General features: G+C 36.3%; 1 protein-coding gene across 1 annotated transcript in view; it reads left to right on the forward strand.

Annotated features, from left to right (window-relative positions):
• Window positions 1-19,494, forward strand: part of TINAG (tubulointerstitial nephritis antigen) — a 112,026-nt gene that overhangs the window by 76,130 nt on the left and 16,402 nt on the right. Inside the window, exon 10 of the mRNA XM_003404131.4 lies at window positions 17,302-17,347. Coding sequence (XP_003404179.1) covers window positions 17,302-17,347 — 46 coding nt within the window. The remainder of the gene's footprint in view (window positions 1-17,301; window positions 17,348-19,494) is intronic.

Raw genomic sequence — 19,494 nt, forward strand, 5'->3', positions numbered from 1 at the left:
TTGTAGCCACAATTATGAGAAAAAAACTTGTAATAATTATAGGAAAGCCTCAAGTAGATTTGTTAAGGGAAAGTTTGTATGATTAGAAGAAAGATCTCTGTGTTTTGTGAACAATGACATCCTTGGAATTTAAACTTTAGCTTCTACGTTTACCTTACTTCGAAGTGCTTACAATCCATTAGTGGAGACAGATACCCAAACATATGTTTTAAGTGTACTGATTTTAAAATGGATGGGAGAAGGTATATGGAAGCATAGAGTAGGGACACTCACCCAAACGTCCTCAGGCGTCTGAGAGATGGCTCCATTGAAGACTAAAGTAGGAAATGATCCTAGAAACTGAATGTGAATGTATTAATCCATTACTTTACATTTCCTCTGTTGTCAACTGTTTATTCCTGTCTTTTGATTATTTTTCTAGTGGTCTTAGTTTTTAAAATCTTGATGTGTATAATTTGAAACAAAAAACAAAAAACCCAGTTCCCAACGAGTTGGTTCCTACTCAGGACAGCTCCATATATGTCAGAGCACAACTGTGTTTCATAGGGTTTTCAATTTTTCAGAAGTATATCATCAGGCCTTTCTTCTGAGGTACGTATGGGTGGACTCAAACCTTCAACCTTTCAGTTAACAGCCAAGAACATTAACCTTAGGAGAAACAGAGGATGGATAATGTGGCTGAAAGGGACAAGAAGTGAGGTCAGCATAGGACAGAGCTTGCAGGGCCTTGTTAGTCAACGATTAGGGTATTGAACCTCATCCCAAGGCAAAGGGGAGTTGTCTTCAGGGCTTTCAACAGTGAAATTACATAATTTGCATTTTTTGAAATGGCCTTTTTATGTGATGCTTAGAGAATCCAATTAAGGGATTGAAGGTAGAAGGGACAGACATAGAAGGATTAATTGGAAAAGTAAAGCCCTAATCAAGAAATAGCAGTGGATTGAGCTGGGATGGTAGTTGTGGAGATGAAAATGAACATGAGGAGTATATATATATATTCAGTGAAGCCTATGACAGCTGGATCAAAGGGACTGCCTCTTTTTTCTAGCTCTCACAAGTTTTCTGAAAGGATGCAGTCTTACCACTTTTCTATTGCTCATATTGGCGGAAAATACTCAAGTTTTCCTTCTCTGACAGGTTTCTACTTAACATAGGTTCTGGCTTTCACAGATGTATATATATATATATATGTACACACACACACATTTGTCAAATTTCACTGTCCTCAAGGCCCTCTCACCTCCACTGTTTTGTCAGTGAGTTCGGTTCAAACAATTCCAAAGCCCAGTGGGACCTCTCAGTGGCATCCTGTGTGATTGTCTGGTAGCTTTCCATAGCTGCTTTGAAATCAATGGGTTATATTTATTTTAGTTCATTTATTAAGGCTGTCCATGTTATTCATTTTGATATCCCCAGCACCTAGCAGGGTGGCTAGTACACTGTTGAAAGTTTGAGTTCATAATCATTTTGAGGAGTATCTTCATGAACTAAATAGTTTGTGTTTTTTTCACTTTCGAATAAGATTCAAATTTTTTGGTAAGTCATTCAATGTGACAGCTAAATTATTTCCTTAGCCTTCAGATAGTCTTAACTAATTAGGTTATTTTTTTTCTTTTCATCAATTTAATAAATTCAAAACGTGATAAGATATAAATGCCAAGTAAACTCACATAAACGAAATCAAAGTTGACAAAACTTAAGATGGAGGTAAAAGAATATTCTAATGTAATTTGCACATATATTTATAACAACAGATAGAAATTCAAAGTTTTAGTAAAAAGAACCAACTGTCTTTTATCCTTTTTCTGCAAATTTCTGTATCGCTACGACCAAAGGTCACTTTTCTGTATTTGTTTTATTTGACCTCTCAGCAACATTGCACACAGCTCATCATTCCTGATTTCTTAAAACACTCTTTCCCCCAGGTCTCTGTGACACCATCATACCCTTTTGGTTTTCCTCCTTCCTCTTTGGCCATTTCTCAGTTTCTTTTGCAAGTCCCTCCTTCTGTATTTGATCTTTAAATGTTCTTCAGGTTTTGGTCTTGAACCCTCTTCTCGTATTTTTACATTCTTTCCCCATGGGACATCATCACTTCCATGGTTTTAGTAACTTTCTAATGGTGATCATTATTAATGTTTTATCTTTGAACTCTTAAAAGTCTGTTGTTTTACTCCAGAATAATATATAATTATTGCTTACTTGGTATTTCCATTTCATTGTCTCCAGAAATCTCGAACCCAATATATTTAAACTGTACTCTTGGTTCTTCTTCTGCCTCCTGCTCCTCTTCCAGTGTTCTCCACATCAGTAGGTGGCACATCTGTGCATCCTGTTATTCATGGAAGGTACTTGGGAGTGAACCGTAATACCTTTCTCTCAAATCATCAACCCACCCAACAAATTACCAAGTCCTGTCAATTCTACTAGATAAAAAAAATACAGCCCTGGTGGTGTAATGGTTAAGTGCATGGCTGCTAGCCAAAAGGTTGGCAGTTCGAATCTACCTAGCAGTTATGGAGGAGAAAGACCTGATGATCTACTTCTGTAAAGACTACAGCCAAGAAAAACTTATGAAACACAGTACTACTCTGTCACATGCAGTCGCTGTGACTTGGAATTGGCTTGACAGCACACGATAGCTATATGAACTTGACAAATGGGTTTATTTTTCTTCCATTTTCAGTGGTGGTTGAATCGTGTTGCCTTGTCTCTCAGTGCTGAGTCAAATTGACAGGAGTGTTGGTGCTCCATTTGTTTTCTCTTGTTTGACATTGTTCTTTCATTGATTTGTCATCTCAAACACTGACCAACTCCATTCTACTTTCCAATTGCTATTACTGTGAACTGGCCTTTTACAAAACAACAAAAATGACAGCAAAAAAGAAAGCTTTATTTTGATTTTGGTGAAGGCATTGTATGAGTGTTTAAAGGAGAATGCTTAGAAAGCTCTAGATATTCATAAAAATATGGTTTATGGAATACACATAAGGACACAAGGATTAGTCTTCATTCTGGAAGCAACATGGTACATCATGAAAAGCATGGTTGTAGAGTCAAGCTTAGGTTCATATGCTAGCTCAGCTACGTCCTCTGGGTCATCTCAGACAGGTTATTTAATCTCACTGTATCTCATGTTTCTCATCTGTACATTGGGATAATAACGGTTTCCTCACTGTTTTGTTGTGAGGAGCAAATAAGCCACCTAGTAGGCTGCTCATTTTATACTTTCTCTCATTTTTTAAATTTCATTTTTTAATATTGAAGAGGATTTAAAGTACTTCCTGATGAATATCAAAGACTACAGACTTCAGTATGGATTACACTTCAACATAAAGAAAACAAAAGTCCTCACGACTGGCCAATAAGTAACATCATGATAAATGGAGAAAAGGTTGAAGCTGTCAAGGATTTCATTTTACCTGGATCCACAATCAACGCCCATGTAAGCAGCAGTCAAGAAATCAAACAGCATATTGCATTGGGCAAATCTCCTGCAAAAGACCTCTTTCAAGGGTTAAAAAGCAAAGATATCACTTTAAGGACTAAGATGCACCTGACCCAAGCCATGGTATTTTCAATCATCTCATATGCATGCAAAAGTTGGACAATGAATAAGGAAGGCTGAAGAATTGATGCCTTTGAATTATGGTATTGACAAAGAATATTCAATATGCCATGGACTGCCAAAAGAATGAACAAATCTGTCTTGGAGGAAGTACAGCCAGAATGCTCAATAGAGGCAAGGATGGCGAGACTACGTTTCACATACTTTGGACATGTTATCTGGAGGGACCAGTCCCTGGAGAAGGACATCATGCTTGGTAAAATAGAGGAAAAAGAGGAATACCCTCAATGAGATGGATTGACATGGTGGCTGCAACAATGCGCTCAAGCTTAACAACAGTTATGAGGATGGTGCAGGACCGGGCAGTGTTTCGTTCTGTTGTACACAGGGCCTCCATGAGTCAGAACTGACTTGGTGGCACCTAACAACAACAATATAACTTTTTCTTTTCTACATTAGATCTATTTTGAGAATTATTTTTTTAAAATATAATTTGTAACTGGTCCTAATTGTTCCTTTAATGAGCATTTACCTTTGTTATGTGCCTTTACATTGACTGACTTTTGGTGCAGCTCACTTTGAGAAAACAAGTAGATAAGAAGAGATGACAAGGGAAAGAGGAATGAGACTATAGGAAGAAACAAGTGTTAATTTTTTGTTAAATAAAATTTTATACGACCTTTGATAATGTGATTCCATTTGTACTAAAACAAAGATAAGAAGGCATTTAATTAGTAGGAGCTAGGTCACTTATCCTTTAATTCTACTGGATTGTGTAAATCAGTGTGATTGGAAATAATAATTTCCTAATCTGTAAACTTCTAAAGAAAGACTTCGTACATGAACAAATGATTCACCTAAGGAAAGGGATAATAAGCAATCCTTAGACTTACAGAGAACTTGGGGCAACGGATTACACAAAGCCTGAGGTAATGCTTCAGTGGTTATGTGGAACGCCTTTCAATTATTGGGACAGTATTTATCCTTTATCTTCTTGCTGAGATTAGTTTTAATGTCTATGCCTACTTTAGATTTTGGTGGAATTTTATTAGCCCCTTGTACAATGCTACCTTCTAAAATAAACTTAATACATTCTTTTTGGTGATTTTGTCACACAGTCTAATATCTTTTATGGTGGGCGTTGTCATCAAAATTTCAAATAAGATACAATCCACGTGGAGGTTAGAGAAGTTGTATGCTTATGATTTGCCAGACATCTGAGTGGATGGGACATCAGGGTTAAGAGGTACAGGGGCCTCTGACTTCTGTTTGTCAACTGGGATATTGATTGGTTGTTACCTGAAAGACAGAGAGCACTTTCGGGCTCATCGCTGCACATCTGCAGACAGCAAGGTTATCATTTCAGAATCTAGGATCAGGATTTCATCCTGGACTCCAGGAATCTGATATATATGACACTCTGATAAATGAATGGAGCAGGAGGTTTTGTTAAAAGGCATGCGTTGCTATAGCAATTTGCAATGTCTTCTCCAAGCAGAAATATGTAGGATACTACTGACTACTTCAATAAGACCAAAGAGAAGGTCAGGCCCAGTCTATGCTATAATAAAAAGGGAAAGGTTGCAGAAAAATGAATTTTGCTGATGATGAATGAGTACTACTTGTACTGGTAAGTGACAACTTTATTTATATTGTAAAAATAAATGCATTAAATATTCTTCTCCATCCCCATCATCATAATTACATTCATTAAATTTATGGGTACAAATGAGACTGTTGGATGTCATGAATGCAACCCTGATTTGAATATTGATATAATGACCAAACTGTTTACCTTGCCTCCAACCTAACACTTTTGCATTTTAATCCATCCTGCTCACCATTACTAGTTTTATCTTCTTATGGCTGCCTACCGTACTCCTCCTTTCAAACCTTTATGGTCTGTATGTATGCATAAGGCCACATTTATTCATCCTGTCCTCTGAAACATGCACTCATTTCCCCTTGGCAGATTCTACAAATTATTCAAGGCCCACCATGTCTTTCCTCCTTATCACAGATAGAAATGATTCTATCCTTTTCTGCATTGCCCTAGTCTTAGTTTTTATTACTTATTTTACTAATTGCTTCTTAAACACGACTACCAACTTAGCCAATGTTATAGATTGAGTTGTGTTCCCTAAAAATGTGTGTCAACTTGGCTAGGCCATGATTCCCAGTACTGTGTAATTGTCCACCATTTTATCTGATGTGATTATCCTATGTGTTGAAAATGCTGCCTCTGTGTTAATGAGGCAAGATTAGAGGCAGTTATGTTAATGAAGCAGGATTCAGTCTACAAGATTAGGCTGTATTTTGAGTTACTCTCTTCTGAGATATAAAAGAGAGAAGGAAGCAGAGAAACAGGGGGACCTCATTACCACCAAGCAAGAAGAGCGAGGAGCATGTCCATCCTTTGGACCCAGGGTCCCTGTGCTGAGAAGCTCCTAGACCAGGGGAAGATTAATGACAAGGAATGTCCCCCAGAGCCAACAGACAGAGAAAGCCTTCGCCTAGAGCTGGCATCCTGAATTTGGACTGCCAGCTTCCTAAGCTGTGAAAGAATAAATTTCTCTTTGTTAAAGCCATCTGCTGTATTTCTCTTATAGCAGCACTAGATAATTAAGACAGCCTCTTACCGTATGACCTTGAAATGTCACTTAAACCTCTCTGGGCCTCAGTTGCCTTATCTATAAAGTAGTGAATTAGAGTTATACTAGCTTTGTGGGCCATACGGTCTCTGTTGCAACTATTCAAATCTGCCATTAGCAGACATAAACAGTATGTAATGAATGGGCATGACTTTTCCAATAAGACTTTATTAACAAAAACAGGCAGCAGGCTGGATTTAGCCGTGTGCTGTCGTTATCCTGGATTAGACTATAACCTCTGGGTCTCCTTCCAGTGTTGAAATTCTATCAGAAGGGGAAAGCTCATTTCTATTCTTAACTTCTAATCTTGACATCAAGGGGTTGATGTTTTCCCTCAACATATCTCATCTCTTCATAAGACAGTACTCTAGTTAATTGACATTGATTGTGACTGATGGCTTTGGTTTTCACTCTCTTTCCCCAGTACATTTCACAATGTTGTGGGCATTTTAATACATTTTCTATCAGTACAGTAAATATGGAGGGATACTTCTTAGTTCCAAAGCAGATCAGTCTGACCAGAGCATAAACTGGGCACAACCTGGTTATCAATTTTCCTCCATAACCTTTTAATAGATCAAATTGCATGCAATATTATACTTTCAAACTTTTTGTTTCCTGATGTATTAGGGGAAAGCAGGATAATGGATGTGGTAAGCACTCAATAAATAGTGTTGGTTGGATGATTAATTAATATTAGGAGCACACAATCAATAGTTTGTGGCATTTTCATGCTAAAAATGATCTTCCGGCAATGTCCATATGCTTCCCAGTATATGATAAAATGTATAACTCCTTGGCAGAATATATCAATAAAAGTACCCGATCTTAGATTCAGTGAGCCCTGGATTGATTTACACTTTGCTTAAGCAGAAAATGAAGGGGGGCATTTTATTTTGCTTTCCCGTGAAGTCTACTTTCACTCATCTTTGATCTAGCATTAATTAACATTTTCTGATAGCTCCCTATCGTATTTGACACTGCCATACTCAGCAGGCATGTGGATTTTTTTTTTAATAAAGTCCCTAAGATCTCTGGTAGAACACTTGTTCATAAGGCAACAAAAGCCTGCTGCATATCTTTGCTTCATTCGTACTGTAGTTATCTTTCAAATCCTTGTGTAAAGGGAGCTGAGATTCTATCTGCAGTCTTACCTCTAAAAGCAATATTCTATGTCCAGGGTAGTCATATCATTGCTATTGGCTTGAGGCCCCTCTGGTGGTTTTTTTTTTTTATCCTGCCTGACTTTCATTTCCTTAATAGGAAGGGCTGGCATTCCATATCAGCCCCTCTTATGTATTTTTTCCATTTTCTTCCAAACTTTCCTGTTCAAGTTGGCTGTACTGCAAAAAATTGCCTTACATGTTCACTGTTACAGAAACTTTTTTTTTCTGTCTAAATCTATATTTACTAATACAGAATTGATCGGCCCAAAAAATATGAGTTTGAATTCCTGTGGGCAGTATATTGGGCACATACTGGGACCCCAGAAGAAATGAATCTTCAGAAGCATTGCAATGTTTTTCCTGGATAATTCCAGCATGCTGCAGTATATACCTACCACCAATAAAAAATACGACCTTTTTTTCTTCTTTTAACTCCAGATTCTGAGATGAATGTGAGACCTGTTTTAAGAAACCTGATCCCTAAGCAATTGTGATTTTGACATGTGAGCTAGGAAATAATTTTTCTCATCACAGAAAAATTCCTCATTCTGCACAAATGCTTTTTCAAAATTTCTTTAAATTATCAGCTATCAATGTGTCTTTTACCTGACAGAAACCCTGAGGACCTTTTACCTGACATAAACCCTAAAGGTAAATATGAAGAACCACTACCATTAGAGATAACTCAAAGGAAGTTAAACCAACTCGGAAATTGCAGTCTTAGGCAATGATTAAGCAATGTGATCATCAGGGACACATCTCTTCTGTAATGAGAAGTGCTTCTAAAATACTGCTACATTTGATTTACCTGCTCATTCAACCTTGAAATCTTAAAGCTATCCTTTACTCTCCCTTTCTGTCCATATAAATTGACCAACAAATTCCATCATTATTAGTTTCTAAATAGCGCTCAAATCTATGTGCTCCTGCTCATTCCCACGCAAGTATACTTCAACTCATGTGATAGGAACAATTCTAGGTGTTGAAGATACAGCAGTGAAAAGAATAAACAATATTTGCTTTAATAAATCTTACATTCTTATTTAGAATTTCACCATTTCTTGCCTAGACTACAATATTCATGTTTTGCTTCCAATCTTCTCCCCTGAGAATCTACCCCTCCATCCCACCTTAATACCGGAGTTATCCTTCTGACAGGTAGTCTGGATTATGCCGTGTCTCCTATTTAGATGGCTCTTTATCACCGACTTTGTAAATTCCAAGCTTGGTAACCGTGAACATTCTTTATGGCTTTAGTCAATCCTCCTGTTCTACTTTCATTTCCAGTCCCTCCTATCACTGTTCTGCCACCACATTGGACCAATAGCTGCTCTTAGGATAGGCTGGGATGAGCTTTTCATGGCTCTCTTGTGACTTTACACTTCTTTATTGTGCCTGAAATTCTACCTGAAGAACTCCTACTCAACCCTGCAAAGGAAGCCTTCTTAGCGTTCTGCATACCATTAATTTCCTCATCTATAACTGCAGGAATTTTTAAAACATGCTTTTTTTTTTTAAAGTAGCAGTTAATAGAAAAAAAAATTTTTTTTTTGAATTCAGATTATTTGTATATTTTTTTGTTTTCTGTTCCCTAACATGGCCCCCATTTGATTGTCACTTTTTAAAGGCAAAAAATCGTGTCTTCTTTGTACTAAATAATATTTTTTTGAATAAAGGCAGAAATAAATGGATGAAATATACAAAGGAGTCTGTGCTTTTCTTTTAAAAAAGATATTTATGGAGTTATCAATACTTCTTTATAAAAGCTGTATATTCAGCTCTAATTTACCTTGTATCATCTGACCACTGCTGTGTGTATGGACTTCAGAGGCAAAATCTACCAAAATCAAGGTAGAAAAAAATAATCATTTTAAATCTTATCCAAATTAGTTCACCTGGTCCAATAATTTTACAGTTTAGGTATAGCCTAGTATAAGGGTTTCAGGAGTTTAGTATTGTTTAAAAATGAAAGGGCCCTGTTGACACAGTTATTAAAGCACTTGGCCTCTAACTGAAAGGTTGGCAGTTTGAACCGACCAAGTGTGCCAGCCACTCCGTAGGAGAAAGATGTAGCACTCTGCTTCTGTTTGAACCGACCAAGTGTGCCAGCCACTCCGTAGGAGAAAGATGTAGCACTCTGCTTCTGTTTGAACCGACCAAGTGTGCCAGCCACTCCGTAGGAGAAAGATGTAGCACTCTGCTTCTGTAAAGATTTACAGCCTTGGAAACCCTATGGAACAGTTCTGCTCTGTCCTATAGGATCACTGTGAGTCGGAACCGACTCAACAGCAATAGGTTTGGCTTTTGGTGAGTTTTAGTATTGTTAGCACAGTTATTATTTAGTACTTTTAAAACATTGTTTAGTCTTTACATTATCTTAAAGATCAATGTCCTTTTTAACTTCCAATTATTATTTTTATTGTAGTAAAATATATATAACAAAACATTTGCCATTTTAACCATTTTTAAGTGTAAAATTCAGTGACATTAATTACATCCATCATGTTGTACAACCATTGCAACTATCCTCTTGTCATGTTTTTATCAGCCTAAACAGAAACCTAAGTAATAACTCCGCAGCCATTTCCCTCAGCCCCTGGTAATGACTAATAAACTTTTGTCTCTACACATTTGCTTATTCTAAGTATTTCATATAAGTGTGGTCATAGGTCATATGGTATCTGTCATTTTGTGTCTGACTTATTTTACTCAACATAATGTTTTCAATGTTCATTCATGTTATAACATGTATCAAGGACTTCATTTCTGTTTATGGCTTAATAATATTCCATTTTATGGATATACTGCACTTTGTTTATCAATTCATCTGTTGATGGACAATTGGATTGTTTCCATCTTTTGAATATTTTAAATAATGCTGCAAAGAACATTGATGTAAAAGTATCTTTTTTTAATCCTTTCTTTCAAGTCTTTTGGGCATATACCTAGTAGTGGAATTGCTGGATCATATGTTAATTGTATGTTTGACTTTTCAAGGAACCACCAAACTGTTTTCCACATTGGTTGTACCATTTTCATTAGCAATGAATGAGGGTTCCAATTTCTTTACATCATCACTAACACTTGTTATTTTCTATTTTTGTGGTATTTGCCATCCTAGTGGGTGTGAGGAGCCCTGGTCGTGTAGTGGTTAAGAGCTAGGCTGCTAACCAAAATGTTGGCAGTTCAAATCCACCAGCCACTCCTTGGAAACCATATAGAGCAGTTTTACTTAGGGTCACTATGAGTTGAAATCCACTCGGTGGCAACAGTTTGGTTTTTGGTTCAGTGGGTGTGAAGCGGTATCTCATTGTGATTTTCATTTGCATTTCTTTTTCTTGCGCTTTTGGCCTTTTGTTAATCTTTTTGTTTTTGAGTTGCAGGAGTTCTTTATATATCCTAGATATTAAACCTTTATCAGATATATGGTTACCAAATATTTTTTCTATCTGTGGGTTGTCTCTTGATAAAGTCCTTTGATGCATGAATGTTTTTAATTTTGATGAAGTCCAATTTATCTCTTTTTTCTTTTGTTGCTTGAGCCTTTGATGTCATATCTGAGAGTCTGTTGTTTAAACTAGGTGTCAAAATGTTATCCCTATGTTTTCTTCTAAGAGTTTTATGGCTTTAGTTCTTATTTTGGTCATTGATCCATTTTTAGTTAACTTTTTTTGTATATGGTGTGAGGTATGGTCTAACACCATTTTTTGCGTATGGAGATCGAGTTGTCCCAGCATCATTTATTGTACAAGTGATTCTTTCCCTATTGAATGGACTTAGCACCCTTGTTTAAAATCAGTTGACTATAGATGTATCCATTTATTTCTGGACTCTCAATTCTATTCCATTGGTCTGTATGTCTGTCCTTATACCAGTACCACACTGTTTTTGTTACTATAGCTTTATAGTATGTTTTGAGATTGAGAAGGGTGAATATTACTTTCTTCATCTCTTTCAAGATTGCTTTGGCTATTTGGTGCCCTTTGCAATTCCATATGAATTTCAGAATTGACTTTTAGCATTGCATAAAAAAAAAAAGAAAAATGCTCTTGGAATTTTGGCCGGAATTGTATTAAATCTATAGATCTCTTTGGGTAGTATTGACAATCTCTTTTGAGTAGTCTTTGTCTCCATGAGCATGGAATGTCTTTCCATTTACATAGGTCTTCCTTTGCTTCTTTCACAGAATTTTATAATTTTCAGTAAACTAGTCTTTCACTTCCCTGGTTAAATTAATTTCTAGATATATTACTCTTTTGGATGGTATTGTACATGGAATTGTTTTCTTAATTTCTTTTTCAGATTGTTCATTGCTGGTGTAGAGAAACACAGTTGATTTTTGCACGTTGATCTTATAACCTGCAACTTTGCTGAATTCATTTTTTAGCTCTAATAGCTTTCTAGTGAATTCTTTTGGATTTTCGATATATAGGATCATGTCATCTGCAAATAGAGATACTTTTACTTCTTCCTTTCCAGTTTGAATTCCTTTTATTTCTTTATCTTGCCTTATTATTGTGACTAGAACTTGCAGTAAAATGTTGAATAGCAGTGGTGAATGCAGGCATCCTTGTCTTAAAACAACATACTTCTGAAAAAGAACACACATAAACACATATAACTGTAGATATACAAAATCTTATATCATCATTCTTCTGTGGGCTTTAATATCTTACTCTGCCAAGGCCGTATGATCGCTCCATAAAAAATTTTCAAATTATGTAAAAGAGCAGTGTTTCAAGAGCTACCTAAAAGTGAGCATAAAAAGGAATCCAGAAGGAAGATCTTAAATGATGACATGCTTGGAGTGAGAGCTATAACTACAGACTCAGTGTAGGGAGCGCTCACACGTACTCAGCAAATGTGGTACCAGATTAAGAGCTGCTCAGGTTTTTTTTTTTAATACCAGTTATTTTCCCAAGTGTTAGTAAATTTTGAGAGGTAAGAAGCACTAATAAGTCTTGACAAGTAATTGAAACAATTCAATTTAACAAAGCAGAAAAAATGCAAAAGAACAGTAAAAAGTTCAAATTAGGTAGAAGCCCTTGTGGAGAGAAAAGTCAGTATTAAGATCTCTCAAGCTTGTGAACCTATTGCACAACTTGTTTTAAATTAGCAAGGTTATGGAAACAGCCTCAGCAGAGTGCGGTTAAAGTTCTGGTTTGTCTACAAAATATTTGTCAATAATCTTAAAAATGAAAATGTGAAGGAAAGAGGAAGAATAGAAGACTAGTTGTATTTAGAGCAAATACGAATATAATAAAGATCTTCGTGTCCTCAAAGACATTTGTGAAAATACATGTATGTTTCTAGAATCTTCAGCCTTTTGGTATATTGGCAGCAAAAAGTACAGTACAGTTTAGAAACGGCCATATGTTAGGAAAAAATGCCCCCCATAGGTCAAGAAAAAAGGAACTCTGTCCTGCAAATAAATAAGCGGCCATCTTGTTTTGCACTAGATAAAAATAAACAGACAGTAGCTGTCAGGTTGATTCTGAATTATGCTAACCCTCTGTGTGTCAGAGTAGAACTGTGCTCCGTAGGGTTTTCTTTTTCTCCTTTTTATTTTAGTTGTGGTAAATATGTATGTAACAAACCATTTGCCTTTTCAGCATTCTTCACATGTACGATTCAGTGACATTGGTTATGTTTATCATGTTGTTCAACCATTACTATTATCCTTTTCCAAATCTCTCTGTCACTTTTAACAGAAGCTCAGTGTACCCTAAGCAGTGAGTCCTTTCCCCTCCCTCACAGCTGCCCCTGGCAACCACTAATAGTTACGACAACACAAATACTGTATGATTCTACTTATATGAAATATCTAGGATAGGCACGTATATAGAGACTGTAGGGTTTTCAGTGGTTGATTTTTTGGAAGTAGATCACCAAGACTTTCTGCCAAGGTGCCTCTGGGCAGACTATTTGTTTAGCAGCCTGAACACCGTGACCATTTGAACCACCTGGAGACTCTGCACTAGATAACCTGTATTTATTTTGTATGGATAAAGGTTTTAACACAATCATGTGTATTTGCTATGATTGTTGTTGTTGTTAAGTGCTGTTCAGTCTATTCCGACTCATAATGACCCTGTGTATAACAGAACAAAATATTGCCTGGTCCTGCACCATTGTGCCCTCACAATTGTTGCTATGTTTGTGTCAATCCATCTCGTTGAGGGTCTTCGTCTTTTTCGCTGACCCTCTACTTTACCAATGGGAAATTAGCTGGGGCAAGGTGATTTTTCCCAGTCTTTTAGAGCATGGGCTATAGAAAACAATTCACAGGTCTATTTCTCTACAACATCACATTGTGACTCTGTGGGATATTTGATTACCATTGTGGGAACCACCTAGAGAAGAGAAAGGAGAGAAAAGACTGCTGAAGGTCACAGTGCAAACATGAGCTCTTGTGATGGATGGACCTTATCTGTCATTTGACACAGAGGTTGTTACACAGGAGAATGGCACAATAGCTTCTGTGAGGAGGTGTGGTATTTTCTTCCCATCTAAATTTTGCATAAAGGTTATCATCCTTTGTTTATACTTTTCTTTCACAGGCATCTAACCCTCTGAAAGTCTTAGGCTCAGCAGCCTGACTTTCCCTTTCCTCTCTGACCTCTAGTAGATGACTTGATTAATTTGTTCTGCTGCCCATTTTGAGGAGGTTTATAATAATATGAATGCTGATGTTCTCTTCGGGTTTAAAATGACTGGTGTTTTAAATAATGCATCTAAAATTATGATAAACAGCAATGCTTCTTGCAATAAAAATTACACCCATTCTATGGAGTTAATAGATTTGCAAGATAAGAATTATTGCTGTTTTTATATCACTGAAAATATTATTTCGATAACTAAGAAAATATCCAGATACATAGTGAAAAATATTAGCAATTGGACAAAAGTAAATGTATTGGTTCATAATTCTTAAAAGTCTCCAAAGTAAGACAGTTTACTTAATTTTTATTTTATTCAGTAATGCTAGAATAAGAAAAGTTACACAACTATATTCTGAAGTGCTCTCCTCCTTTGTGAGAAAATGTTCTCTTTCCTTAGTATTTGTTAGTCTCTCACCTGTTGGTATTGGAGTTATGTGTAATTATTATTTTGCTGAGTCTTACTTCCATAGGAAGCTATGGATCCTCATCCTTCAATATACTGTTTCAGTATTCCTGTGACTATCTGAAAAGAACTCATTAATAAATGCAATACTCATTTTGTGGTGTATTGCTCTTATATGTCTCTTCTAGTCCCTCTATTGAATATTACTTTGTCCTCTCATTATCCTCAATGCATAGGAGCTAAGAAGCTTGAAAGATCTTACTAAGAAAGAAATCTTTATATACTTCTGGTGTTACCCACTATTTGACTGTTATTAAGGTGTTGTGGCACAATGGTTAAGTGCTCGGTTGATAACTGAAAGGTTGGTGGTTCCATCACACCAGCTGCTCCTCGGAAGAAAGATGTGGCAGTCTGCTTCTGTAAAGATTACAGCCTTGGAAACTCTATAGAGTAGTTGTACTCTGTCCTATAGGGTCGCTATAGGTCAGAATCGACTCAACGGCACATAACAACACCAATTATTTCATAGAGTATACAGAGTTTTGAGTGGAATAAGTCTTTCGGGTTTAATAACAAGTCTGACTTGTCACTTCCCCAACTCTGGACTCAGTTGAGTCCAGTGTGGGATCTAAGATTGGGTGTATTTGAGGGATGGGGAACAACCTACACTCTCAATTGCTCCTCCTCTCTTTTGTCCAGGCTTTGTTACTGGGTGAAACTTGTTATATCTGATACCTCTTTTTTGGTTGGGCGTTCTCTCTTAGCGGTCTCTTTAGTGCCTCCAGCAGGACTACCCGCAACTGCTCACCACACATGGTGGCATCTCAGGTGTTTTGTTACTCTCCTGCCTACGTAATCTCAGTTGAATGGCTTCTTAAAGACTCTTCTGATTTGGTTTTGTATTTTATGTAAATAGCTAAGGTAAGGTAGCCAGATGACCTTGAAAGGAGGTTTGATTGAGTGATAAAGGCTTTCTGAAATTGTTATGATGGACACGAAATTTCAGTGAAAGATGAGAGACTGGAAGTTTCAGATGTTATCACTACTTGACATAGGTAATGGCCTTTGGAAATTTTAGAGCACATTGTAATAATTGGTATTTTTTTTTTTATGGTGATGCCTTTTTTAGAGAAGCTACAAGGATGTAGATGCATTTACAAAATTGAAAAATGGAAATTCAATTAGTTTGAACTTAAAACTGCCAAAAGACTTGAAGCCTTCTAGATCTCCAGTCTATCCCTGTGTGCAGCAGAGAACTAAAAGAGAGATGGTGCTATCAGTGCAGTTACCACTCCTAGCCTGTATGAAAGCCTTGGTGGCATAACGGTTAATCAGTAGTTCAATTGCTAACAAAAGGTCAGCAGTTTGAACCCACCAGCTGCTCAGTATGAGAAAAGACCTGGTGATCTGCTCCCATAAAAATTCCAACCTAGGAAATGCTGTGGGGCAGTTCTATTCTGTTCTGTAGGATCACAATAGTTGAAATCGACTCAATGACACATAACAAGAACAACAGCCTCTACAAGGAACAAGAGAAAGCAAAATTGTCATTAGAGCTTTTCTGCCGTCCCCCACCCTAAGTCACTTCTTCTTCCCTCACTCACATGCCAAATAATCCAAACGCATTAATATTTTCTTGAAGGTCACAAGAAGCCTACTGTAAACCTGCCATCTTCAAGCAATGCTTCTATTCTACGATGCCACCATTCTATTCTGTACCTTATTTAGAAGCAGCCTCTGTAAACCCACATGTTGGAAAATGTTTGATCGATAAATTTGTATCACTTCTGGGAATGTTTGTTCTGTAGTGACAGAACATAATTTAGCTTGAAGTAACTTTGATGTTGGCTTTTCAGGAATTAGGATAGGTTCACGGGGACATATGTGGGCAGAATTGCATTCTCGTAGTCCCTCACATCACATGAACATGATCGTCAATATACTTTCCTTCCATAAAATTGATGCTATTTAGGACATACTGCAGTTGGGAGCTGTATGTTTCTAAGAAAAAGAAAATAATTTATCAAGAAGAATGTGGCATTTGGAGTCCTGGCAGCATTTCTCACTTTATGATCTTGGACAAGTCTTAGTAACCTCATTGGTAAATTAAATATGTTAATTACACCTATGCCACTGCATTCAGTCAAGAGAAAAAAAAGATTTTGTACGTGCAAGTGTTTTATCAACGGTTAGGCGCAACACTGAAGTGGGTCAGTTCTGGGAATATAGGATTTAATTTCTATATGTAGCACGTGTTTATAGAAGTCCAAAATTTTAGGTACATAGCCACTTTATAAAATAATGAATGCATATAAATACTTTTATATAAACTCATGTACAATTATCTACATTTCCATTATGGTTTTTATCAGTACTCTTGGAGATTTTCAGTTTATGCCTTTAGGATACAGGTTCAGTGGGGTAGCTATAAAGTGGGTATCATCTTCAAGTATTTTGAAACTTATGTACCTTAGGACTTCCGTACCTTAGGACTTCCGTACCTTAGGACTTCCGTACCTTAGGACTTCCGTACCTTAGGTCTTCCGTACCTTAGGACTTCCGTACCTTAGGACTTCCGTACCTTAGGACTTCCGTACCTTAGGACTTCTGTCTTTTAGTCAATGAGCTTGATTCAAGCCATTTAGATATAGACCAGCCTATTCCGGGCAAGTAATAAAGTTATGGTCAAAAAAAAAAAAAACTATACAAGAATTTCTGTAGGGCATGATGCTAATTCCATAGTAAAACAGGTTGGAGCAAAAGGAAAAATTAATATAACTGACAAAAATTTGCATTGTTTCAAATCAAAAATTGTTAACCTTACCAATATTTTTATTATTATTATCTATAGATGGGGCATGATGAAAGGAGCAAAGGGACGGAAAGAAAAATTTTGGGTATGTAATTCTTTCCAATTGAATTCCTACTGTGAGGCGAGAACTTTAGAATCTGCTGTCCCTCTACTCTCTGATTTGTTCTATTTAGTCACATCCTATGGCCCTATAATTTTGGTCATAATATTGGTGTTCTCTCTAGCATGAAACTCATCATACTTATTTATATGATAGTAATAGTTTTCCTTAATTCCTCTTATTTCAAATTTTAAAATGAGATTAAGTATTTTTTTTCAAATGGAGAATCAAGACAAGTTTTTGTTTTACTATTATAAACTCATAGTTAAAGTACTGCTTAGACTTCCCTTGTATATGTAAGTCAACTTTGTGTTCTGACATTATTTTTTGCTATGGATAATGTACTTGTTATGTTAGTATTGATTGTACCTCTATATAGCTCTCTCTTTCTCTCTATCCCAAAAACCCAGTGCCGTTGAGGAGCGCCTGGCGGATTCGAACTGCTGACATTTTGGGTTTATGTATGTATATACACACACACTATGGCACAATGATTAAGAGATTGGCTGGTAACCAAAAGGTCGGCAGTTCAAATCCACCAGCTCCTCCTTGGAAACCCTATGGGGCAGTTTTACTCTGTCATATAGGGTTACTATGAGTCAGAATCAACTCAATGGCAATGGGAGATACATATATATATATATGCTAGAGAGTATGTGTTTGTTTTTTGCCAATTGTAACAGACACGTTTCTTTACTGGGAAAGAATGAATATCTAGACTCAAAAATAACACAAAGTTACAGGAAACAGTTTTAAAAATATTGGATCATAATACCTCAAATATTCTGTTGATTAAAATCAATTTTAATTAATTATCTCTAGTCCTTACCTACTTTTTCACGTAAATAGAATTAAGTCTAAGTGATAATATTCACCATGGAATTTGTATTTGAATGCACATGCTAGAGGGCATATTATTGCTTATAAAACACTAGATACCAGAACTTGTGCTCATCAGAGCGGCTCTTGTTAATTAGATTTCTCTACAATGCACTCACAAAAATCCTTCACCCAAATGTGTGGTTACACTTTAAATGCACTTTATTGCTATGTGGAGGTATTATGTTTTTAAGTGGAATTAGTATTCTTTGTATTTAAACTGACCTTTATTAAATATTATTTTCCTCATTAAAATAAAGTGAAGTAGCCAACAATTAACAGTAATATGCAAGAGGTAAAATTCATAAATTGTGAAAGAGGATATGTCATCTGAATGCCTACAATTAAATTTCTGTATAGGATTTTTATTAAATGTATTTAAATTGTTATTCAAACAAGTTCTTTTATTAGTGTACTTAAGTCAGAAGAGTTCATAGCACGTAGCACTTGGTAACTATTTGTTAAGTGAATACATGAACTTGCAGAGGGAAACTTTCTGTAATTTTCCCACCCTCAACCCAATCATTTCCACCCTAGAGTCCAAATTATATAACTACATAGGTGGGGTGTACACACACACACATACATATATATACTCACACACTCATTCTCATATATTAAACACATATGCTATGTTTTTAACTACTTTTGTTTTAGTTACCATCAATTCTAAACTTAAGACGTATCAAAAATTTTCAAAGAAAACCTTATTTCATACGGGTGGGGACAGGCTTTCTTTCTACTCTTACTCTTTTGGATAAATTGTTGAATGTAAGTGGCAAGAATCAGTCTGAAAATTTATCGTATTTTATCAAATCGCACCTTTTGGCTGGCATTTTCCCCAATAGGCTGGAGCCCTGGTGGAGCAGTGGTTAAGGGTTAGGCTGCTAACCTAAAGGTCATCAATTTGAATCCACCAGCCACTCATTGGAAACCCTATGGGGCAGTTCTACTCTGTCATATAGGGTTCCTCTGAGTTGGAATAGACTCGATAGCAACGGGTTTGGTTTTTGGTTTTAGACTGTATCCTAATCTTGAGCAAAGATCATGTTTGCCTTATTTACCAATGTATCTTAAGGGAAAAGCATAGTAACTGATACCTAATGGGAACGTAAACACTATTTGTTGAATGAATGAACAAACCAATAACTTTAATTTATGCATTCAGGAAAAATATTAAAATCACTAAAATAATTTTTATTCTGTATAAAACGATATTAGTTTAATTAAAATATAAAAATCTTTAAGTACTG

Source organism: Loxodonta africana, chromosome 1, assembly GCF_030014295.1.
Source record: "Loxodonta africana isolate mLoxAfr1 chromosome 1, mLoxAfr1.hap2, whole genome shotgun sequence".
NCBI classification, from domain to species: domain Eukaryota; kingdom Metazoa; phylum Chordata; class Mammalia; order Proboscidea; family Elephantidae; genus Loxodonta; species Loxodonta africana.